General features: G+C 39.1%; 1 protein-coding gene across 7 annotated transcripts in view; it reads right to left on the bottom strand.

The window, feature by feature from the left end:
- Positions 1-953: 953 nt before the first annotated feature.
- The window catches only part of pclob (piccolo presynaptic cytomatrix protein b), a 62,625-nt gene continuing 53,828 nt past the window's right edge, over positions 954-9,750 (bottom strand). For all 7 annotated transcript variants that reach the window (XM_069162162.1, XM_069162165.1, XM_069162164.1 and 4 more), the window contains 5 exons: positions 7,993-8,134; positions 7,808-7,866; positions 6,896-7,033; positions 6,621-6,766; positions 954-4,282 (listed from right to left, as the gene is read on the bottom strand). In XM_069162162.1, coding sequence (XP_069018263.1) covers positions 4,139-4,282; positions 6,621-6,766; positions 6,896-7,033; positions 7,808-7,866; positions 7,993-8,134 — 629 coding nt within the window. In that variant the 3' untranslated portion in view covers positions 954-4,138. The remainder of the gene's footprint in view (positions 4,283-6,620; positions 6,767-6,895; positions 7,034-7,807; positions 7,867-7,992; positions 8,135-9,750) is intronic.

The raw sequence follows: 9,750 nt of genomic DNA, 5'->3' as shown, positions 1-9,750 counted from the left end.
TCAATATTTAACACAGTGACACTGCAGCATCACAAACTGCCAGCAAGGCCAGGTCTCTACTTCTGTTAATATATACATGTGTTCTAGCACTACAGTGCATTGTTGTAGTTGTTGGTACTAAATTGTTACCCTGGCTGTGCCCACCTGTTACTCACAGCTTCAGTCTTTGCTGAGATTATGGTCTGGGAACGATGTTTGCATAAAGGTTTGCGAAGGAGCCGAGCAATCGGTGACCTGTGGGGGTGGCTAAGTGCATGTTGATGTTGAGGTAAAGCTATTGTTTTGTAACGTTGTTACAAAAATGGCAGCGGCGGTAGAGCTACAGGTAGCGATACAAACAGCTGTAGTAACGCCAGCAAATGTTGAGGAACTCATGGCCGCAGTCCGCAAAGTTTGCAGTGGTCATTCACTGACGTGGCTTTGCACTCTGCTCATATTGGGGAAGGGTCATCGTCATTTACAGCTCGGTGAGTTTCGGTGCACAACATATGTCATGTGGTGGTCAATGCAGATTGACGAAAGGCTGTAGTTTTAAAATGAACCAGAGGTCAACGTCCATTACAACGTAACGACTGGAAACAATCCTCAATGGAGTTTGGCCAGATCCAGATATTCATGGAGTGAATTTAGGTCCGGTATTACCAGGCTACTAAATTGTCAACTTGTGCATAACTGTGAGTGGCTAATTGCAGAGCAAGAATGCAAGGTCCACAGAAAGCAGAGGGTAAACAATGAAAAGCACTTGCCCTTGAGCAGGCCTCATTAAAAAATGACGATTAAACGGCTCCAAAAAGAAGGAAGAAAGTGAAACACAAGGCTACAGGCTGACCGAGCAAGGTCTATTATGATCAAAACAGTTATTTAGTTCTCATGCGAGAATAACATTTTTCAGTTTACATTCTTCAGGGCTCAGTTTCATAATTGAAAACATAAACCAAACTCAACTCTGGCTGTGCAATATAGCTCTTCTTAATATTTATTCTTTAGACTCAGGGGAAACGCTGATTTTTTTTTACAGCACAATTTGCATATCTCAACACATCCTGTGTACAACCACAAAACCATAACATTATATGCTTTGTTTTTACACTGAGTGAAAAACAAGACAATTTTACTAGCATATTTCTTTACACTCAGCATACAGATAAATCTATACATATTCTCTCTCTTTTTAAACAGAATATTTAGGCAAAATATACTGACAAACCATCAACAAAACATGCAACATCCAAAACATAAAGTTTCAGACAACTATTGAAGTTGGATAGATTTTTTTTTTTTTTTTTTCCCTTTGTGTTGTTTCAGCAGTTTACGGGACATAGTTGCACAGATAGTCATTGGTTGACAGCACATGTTTTGATTACACAGTCAACTCCCCTTATACAACTATAGACACGCATTGCTGTACAGTTATAAGTCTTTTGTGATTTTTTTTTTTTTTTTTTTTTTTTTTTCAACACTCACATGCTCAAACTTCAGACAATATAAACATTCAATCTTTGTAGAAAATAAACACTTTATGTACACACGTCAAACAACTTGGGTCACATTCACACCCCTCAGAACAACGACAAATGAATGGTTTCACAATTACAGGCAACAGCTGATCTAAACAAACAGTATTTAGCTTGAAGGAAGTCTAATGAAACACGAGGGGTTAAACAGTCATGACTGAGCGTTGAGATACTATGTCTTATTTACTGTACTGTGTACACAAACTCTTAAGTACACTATGAGCATGATGTAGTTACGGGTGTTTCGACCCCCAGATTGTGCATTGTGTTCAGGAACCCCATCGAGTCTGCATGTTTTTCTTTTACCACATAGATACAAAATGCACACCACGATATTTTCTGCCACCACATACATCATGACTCAGCTCTTTTCAGTGCAGAAACACAGAACACGTAATCTTGCATGTCATGACGGTCAAAATGAGACGACAAAATAAACACTGTAATAATAAAGTGCACAAGCTCCATGTAGATGCTAACAGCTGTTAACATCGACATATATATTAAAATCAGTAAAAAAATCAATATATTTATTATTTTCTTTCAGCGATGTACAAATTAAAAGATATTTTCTTATAAGACATATTTTAAGAACATATATTCACAGATAAAACATTTAAATTCCAAAAACACAAATGGTTCCAAACACATATGTTGCATAGAATTACTTCAAAAGAACCAATGTGTCTGAAATAAAATATAAATAAATCAAGAATTTAAAAATAATCAAGGTTGGCACAGCAAAATAACTATCAATATTGACAAATCAACCATGTTCCTTGTTGTACTCTCTTTTTGTTTCCCTCTGCAATAAGATTCATATTAGTGATAAGTGACATCTTGTTCTCAGTGTTTGTTACCTCCAGTGTTTTATACTGAACAGTTGCATCAGCCCTGTGATATGCCTAAATACATTGACAGTAGTTCTGAGGGTCACTTTTTTTTTTCATTCTGTAGATATGGTGGCAAAACATGAGGATGAATCCACATGAATACATGGGTCACCTGCTCACGCTGTTTGTACTGAGACTCGGCCCCATGTGTTCCTCTGACTCTAAGCATGACTGAACCCCAGCAGGCCTGAGTGAGTGTTTCGGTCACAGGCAGTGAAAGAGGCTGGTTCACTGTGTTGTAACGGGAGTCACTGACACAAAACAATGTAGTGTTTTACAGCACAGCCGGACACACAGAGGAACCTCGACATTGGACAAGCAGGAGTATTTTTTTTTATCTTCATTTTGAAACTATTTTCAGGTAAAACTCAGACCGGAGGGCTTTCACTAACACGCAGACAGTAGAGCTGCCACACTGAGGTAATGACAGTTGCAGATCTACGTATGGTTTTGACACAACTTGTTTGAACTACACGTCCATACCGACAGTGTTATGACATGAAGGGCTACACGGAGAGACATATCAGCTCACTCTGAGCCACTACAACTGCCTGAAAGTAAAATGCTGCACACGTGACACAGACGTGATGAACTCTTGTCGTCCTCTACAGTTGTCTTGCAACATCCAGCACAGAATGTGCTGTAGGCCTCAGATGCTGTTCGTCTTTCTTGTAAGTCTAACCTGCCCTACAACACCATCCTAGTGATATAGTCACTGGATGTTGACCTTGAGGGTTTTTTTTTTTTTTCCTTTCCCAGAGGACCAAAGGAGCTATTGAACATGATCATGAACATCCTTGAGCTCACATAGGTCCACATTCACATAATAGTTATTAAGACTGCCTACACCATAGATTTCTGGATTGTCAGTGCGCCACCCACAGCCTCAATCTAGCAAAGTCCATTTGTCTATATCTTCTCATATATATTCTAGTGACAAGAGAACAACTCTTATACTGTATATTGTATTTAGATATATTCTGCATCTGATATCTTTGTATATTATATAAACATCACACTGTACAATGCGATTCTCTGATATGGTCTGTAATCTGCATGTGGGATATCTACAATCTGAGATGCTGTACATTTAATCTTCATCCCATTGCAAAGGTCAACTGTCTGACTCAGTTCTACATAGGCTGTGATATTTTTTTTTTGTCTTTTTACATAAAACTGAAAGACTATCATACAAAAAAATCATCATGCATTCCTTCTTCATTTAACATTTCCAGACTACTGATGTCCACACACGTCACAGTCATCACAACAATGACTCTCATGTGAAGAAAATACAAATCATGATTCTGTTTTGTTCATCTCTCCCTCTTTTAGATATGTTTAGCTCAGTCGCGCAGCAGCAAAACAAAAATGTCTTGTGTAGATTGTAGAATAGGTACCATGGTTAGAAAGACATCACTGCCCTCAAAGCCATATTGCTGTTCAGTGTCAGTCAGTGTCTTCCTTGGTGTTTCCATGTTTGCATCCTACAAGCAAAGTCCGTTAGTCCGCAGAGACTCGACATGGGAGGAGGTGGATATGTGTGCTGGCAGTGTTGGACTGATACAGTTGCTATGTCATTAGCACAAATTTCCCTTCCTCTTATGACTTAGAAACTGAGGAGGTAAATTAAATGAATCTTATTTTGCTCTTACTCATCTTTTTGTCAGCTCATATCTCTGAACTCTACACTGTGTATTCACCTTCCACTGCATGTTTTTGGTGTGGTGCTCAGGGGTTGGTCAGAGTGGAGCTGACGAACAGCTTGTGCCAGCTGACCACTCGCTTCCTCATGTCCACTTTGTCAAGCCAGATGTAGGCTTCCCCGATCAAGGTCTTCTTCATGAACTTCCCTCCGTTAGACACCAAGAAAAGCTGCAAGTACAGTGGAAAGGAGGAAAATGATTTGTCACACTGTTGTCATCTGATTGTTAGGGTTTGTGCTTTGCTAACTCTTGCACCTTTCCACCTTAAAAAGTGGCCTAGTAAAACGCATTTTATTGAGTATAACTAAGGCAAAGGCCAGTGGCTAGTTGTTACGAATAAGGCTATTAATAAACATATTTATAGTTTTACTTCAATAGTTTTATTGTAATTTTCCATCCATTTCTCCTTTGGTATCAGTTAGAAAAGGAGTTGATAAATATGAGAGCAGTCTGTGCAGAATTACTCTTTTGAAAACACTAATGTTACTTTTAGATGTTCATATAGTGAGCCCACTAGGAGGTGGTTAAATCTCCCAACAGAGCAGTTCATAAAACTGCCCACTTTCAGACTTAAGATTTGTTTACTGTACATTTCTCCAGATGTTTTGGAGATGTAAGATTATTTCACTCTAAATGTTTAACTGAAACAAACAAACACGGCAGCAGCGTTATTGACAAGCAAAGAGGTCAGATGGGAAAATCTTTGCAACTTAAATGGACTGCCAAATTGTTAGATGATTATGGAGAATGAGGCATGTCACATGGTGCAGAGGGGAGCAGCTCACCTGCCTGAACTAGCTTGCAAGTGTCGCTCCATTTCTATCAGTATTAAGCCAATCAGCGTGTTTTACGATTAAAAAATAATGGAAAACTGTATTAATCAGGCCAAAGCGTGTAATACACCCGTCGGCTCACCAGAGGGTACGGTGTCACGTTTTGTCCGCCTCCGCACGAAAAGTACACAAGGGTCAATGAAGGAAACCATGTGATGAAGTAAAAGGAGAGCTAAGCTTTAAGGAGGTCAGCGGTGGCTGGATGGAACAAACACAGAGCTTTCACCCAAAAAAACTGGTGACCTTAAATATTACATTTAAGTCTAAAATTTAAATATTAAATGTAAGGTCACAGTTGCCTGGTACTTTAAATCCGTATGTACAGTCCACTTTATAATGAACATGCAAGATCAACCACAGAAATTCACTATGAATATCGTGGCAATCCCACTTTACAACCGGTTGCTCAAAATATGAGGAGATGATTTAAGCTCTTCGCCGGAGGCCTCATCGGAGGCCTTTTCACTCACGTCCTCTTCTGGACTTTCTTGTACGGAATGGTGCACATGTACTCAAGTAATCGAAACCCAAATAACCCTTAAAATATTTCTATCGAATGCTTTGTAAACCATTAACATGGCCTGCCCAGCTGTTTGCAGATACGTCATTTAGATTTAGATTTGTCTGGGAAAACAAAAGTCTATGTGGATTTATTTTTAGTAATATACACAGTGTATACAATGTAACATATTTAACATATTTTTAACATAAAAAAAAACATTTACTGATACACTAATTACAGTTAATTTCTAGGGAGTGCAAAGTAGTGAAAGCGAACGCCTTGAACAACCTCTTCTTACGTCTTTTGTACAAGCTGGTAATATCAATTCATCTTAACATTAACTGGATAAAAATTTAGCCATAGTTTACAATACAATCTTTTTTTTTCTCAAATCTGATCATAATTTACTCTTCGTACAAAAAACGCCAGAAAACAGGTCTTTTGTGGTTCATATACAATCATGTAAAGACTGAGTCTAGATTTCTATTCTGTACAAACACTTGTGAAAAAAACCACTGCTTTTGTGTATGGAATTTATGGCTGGGGAAAGTCACTACTGGCCTCGGAGACAGTGCTACAGATCTGCCTGTATATTACCTTGTAATCTTGTACTATATATATATTTTATACTGTATATTGTATTTAGATATATTCTGCATCTGATATCTTTGTATATTATATAAACATCACACTGTACAATGCGATTCTCTGATATGGTCTGTAATCTGCATGTGGGATATCTACAATCTGAGATGCTGTACATTTATATATATAGTACAAGATTAATGTAACATAAATGTACTTACGGAAAATTACTTATTTTAATCGAAACACTGATCTTTTCCTAACCTTAACCAAGTAATTTTGGTGCCTAAGCCTAACCAAAATGTGACCGTGTCACATTTAACTAAAACATGATCTTTTCCAAAACCTAACCACGTGGGTTTTGGTGCCTGAACCACATACGTCTCATGCCTCAGCAAGGCATACTGTGACACTGACGGGGGTACCATCGAGTGGACTGAAGGATGTATTAAATGTTTTGGAGTGATACTGGGTTGCTATCAAATGAGTTACAATATCCAGTAGAGCAGTACTGTAGGAGACATCACGTTCATGTTTGACAAGTTGACACAGACAAATCTCTCACTGTTCAACTCATTTGCGTGTACCTGTATGGAGTGTCCGGTTGGGTTGAGGGGGAATCTAAAGGTCTCGTTGAAAGAGGGCTCCCGGTCATGTCGACAAACTCTGGTCTTCTTCTTGATGATCCTCTTCTGAGTCGCAACATTCACAACATACAGCTTCACATACAGGTCTGGAAGCAAATTAAATACATTTTCAATATGAATTCGGGGAAATGAAAACTATTTAAAGATAATAACAATGCAACACATGCGTACAGTAGACACTTATGCATGCACACAAATACACATTTCTTCCAGACCTGGTAGGTGGTCCGGGCTTTTGAACTTGTACGTGATGTTTCTGCACTGAAGGATCTCCAAGACCAGTTGGTCCCCTTCTGTCTTCACCTCCTTTTTGAGAGCAACCTTGATCTCCCCCATGACTTGTGTTTTACCACCTAAAAACAAGAGTGAAATAACCAGTGATTTTAAATTAAAGTTTAGATTTCTATATTTCTTTATTTCACTCACTGAACCCTTCACTTGGTACCTGCAGGCAGATTGTTACAGCTGTACAGAAAAGCATGTACTCCTAGTGTCACTAAAGCTTATCTGAATTATTTAACAATTATGCATCACTAAACCTGAGCTCTCAGCAGAGTGATACCAGGTCAGGGAACATCTCTGCAGTTTCACATGGGTCTTATCGACTGTTAGTTGTCTTTAGAGATAATTAGGTTGAAGAGTTTTATCAGACAAGTTGAGGTGAATGTGGTAAATGAGTTGTCAGGCACCATGGAAATGACCTACTGACCCTCATCTATGTAACAGCTGCCAGGCTACAGCCTAAAATGACCTTGGGCTCTTTGTTACAAATTGAAACTAGAGATGGAAGAGAGGCATCATGACACCTGAGCTACATGAAATGTAGATATAGTTATGACAGCAGGTAGGAAAGTGTGACATCCATTTCTCTTCACTTATCCCAAGCCATGCATTAAGTTATAACTGGGTTAATGTTGCTCACTGACAATATGCAATTTACTGAACATTTGACTACACAATTCAATAACCTCATAAAAATACAGTTTAAAGGTGGTTAAATAAGTGACTGGATAAAAATGGGGGGGGGGGGGGGGGGGGGGAAATGACATTATAAACAATTGCCAACAGGGGGAGACATACAGCTAAGAAAGAAAACGTCTGAAAACAAAGACATTTCTGGAACTTGCCTTCGTTTTCTGCGGTCCCCAGTTGGTTTTTGTCTGTGCCGTTAGGAATAGTCTTACCACTGAGAAAAAAAATATGTGAGAACTTCTTTATTGACAAAAATGTGACATCATCACCATGCATGACAGTCAGCCTTAAGTATTACTGGATGCATACTGTGCTGAAAGTGAGTCACAAAAGGTCTTACATGCGTGGCACTTGGAAAATGGCACTGTCCACTCCAGTGCCCGCCCCTTCTTCACCATCCAGACCTCCATATGTATCTCCAACCAGACTCGGGGCAGACAGCACCACTGACCCAGAGACGTCACCCAACCGGTGTCCTGGTCCTGTGGGCGGCAAGACTGAGAATGATGCTGAGGGAATGTCTGTCTGTCTGTCTGTCTGTCTGTCTGTCCGTCCGTCCGTCCGTCCGTCCGTCCGTTACAGGAAAATACTCACTGATACAGCTTTTGCCACACATGCATGCAAGTCCAAGACATGTGCTGAACCACTCAACACTCACAGCCATCACTCACTGTCTGTCACTTTGACAACGCATCCCATAACAGCATATCAGTGCAGATGACAGTATGTCCTTGCATTTAGCAGTACAGTGTGTAACCTCAGTTAATCCACAGCAAATCTGCTCACCAGAATAAAGTGAAGGTCACTAAGTTTAATTCACACATGAAAACAGACTTAATTATTTGTTCTTGGCTGCTATTGAATTATGCCCAAACAGAATGAAAGCGCATGAGGGAATGTGAAAATTAGGTTTGAAACACAATCTGTTACTGAAAAGCGATAGCTGAGAATTCTAACCAGGAAAATGAAATGAAATCAACAACAAAAGCAACACAAAAATTTGTAAATAAAAACAAACCCACACTCTTCGACATTCACAGACACATAAGTATCATTCAATAAGAAATATCTTAATTAATTTATCACTTCATTATTTACACATTTGGTTGTTTGGCAGACTTAATTTTGTTTATCTATGTTTTAGTTTTTACTTTTATGGAATAATGTTTTTTTTTTTTTTTTTTAAGGTGAATAGTATTTATTCATATATTCATATTGAACAATTTTCCTACGTTGCCTCACCTTCCCTTGACACTTCTGCTCCTCTCATGGTTAGCTGACCGCTTTACTCTCATTGGCCGGTGAGTGCAGAGTGAGCCTCCAGTTGGCTTTTGAAACCTCTTGGTGTTTCTCTGTTTCCTGGTTTGACTGGGTCACTCTCACATTTGTTTTAGGCAGCAGGAATGGGAAAGGACTGGGCAGGGTGGGAAGACTGTGGGCCATACCAGTGTGTGCCGCTGTGTGTTTGTTTGTGTGTGTGTGTGTGTGTGTGCGTGTGCGACATTTCTGAGGGGTTCATTCATATGACACACACATGCACTACGTAGCGATACTGCAGTACCACAAAGTACTCAGCGGCCAGGAAACAGTAGCAAGGGTATCTGCAACTGCATGCTTAAATAGCTCAGACACTGGGCTGATTTATCTGAGAGAGGAATTACAACATTACTCTTTAACTGAGGATTATACATAAACATCAATGGATGTTGTTAAAATCGTGTTAATATAGGAAGACAGAATGTGAGGGACTGCCATCCCAGCTTGGTTTCTATACTGGGGTTGGAGATGTCCACACTGGGGTTCTGTAGAAACCATATGCGTGAGACTGGCACATGCACACTGAGTGGAAACAGAGGGGTCTGGGTCTTTCATTTTGGAGCTGATTAAATGCATCTATTTTTCAGTTTTGCTTTAAGTTGTTAGACTCTGCTGTGTTAATAACTCACAGTGATATATCAACTTTATGTACTACTTTAAAAAAAAAAAAAATAGGCAGCAAAAATATTAAACTGATGGAAAATTTCAAATACTATATTTGAACTATTTAGTGCACCGAATGTGCCAGAATTATATATATATATATATATATATTACATTT

This window comes from Embiotoca jacksoni, unplaced genomic scaffold (genome assembly GCF_022577435.1).
Source record: "Embiotoca jacksoni isolate LCO1_2020_lvr unplaced genomic scaffold, fEmbJac1.0.p SCAF_3, whole genome shotgun sequence".
NCBI classification, from domain to species: Eukaryota; Metazoa; Chordata; class Actinopteri; family Embiotocidae; genus Embiotoca; species Embiotoca jacksoni.
This window is presented reverse-complemented; position numbering and strand designations above follow the sequence as displayed.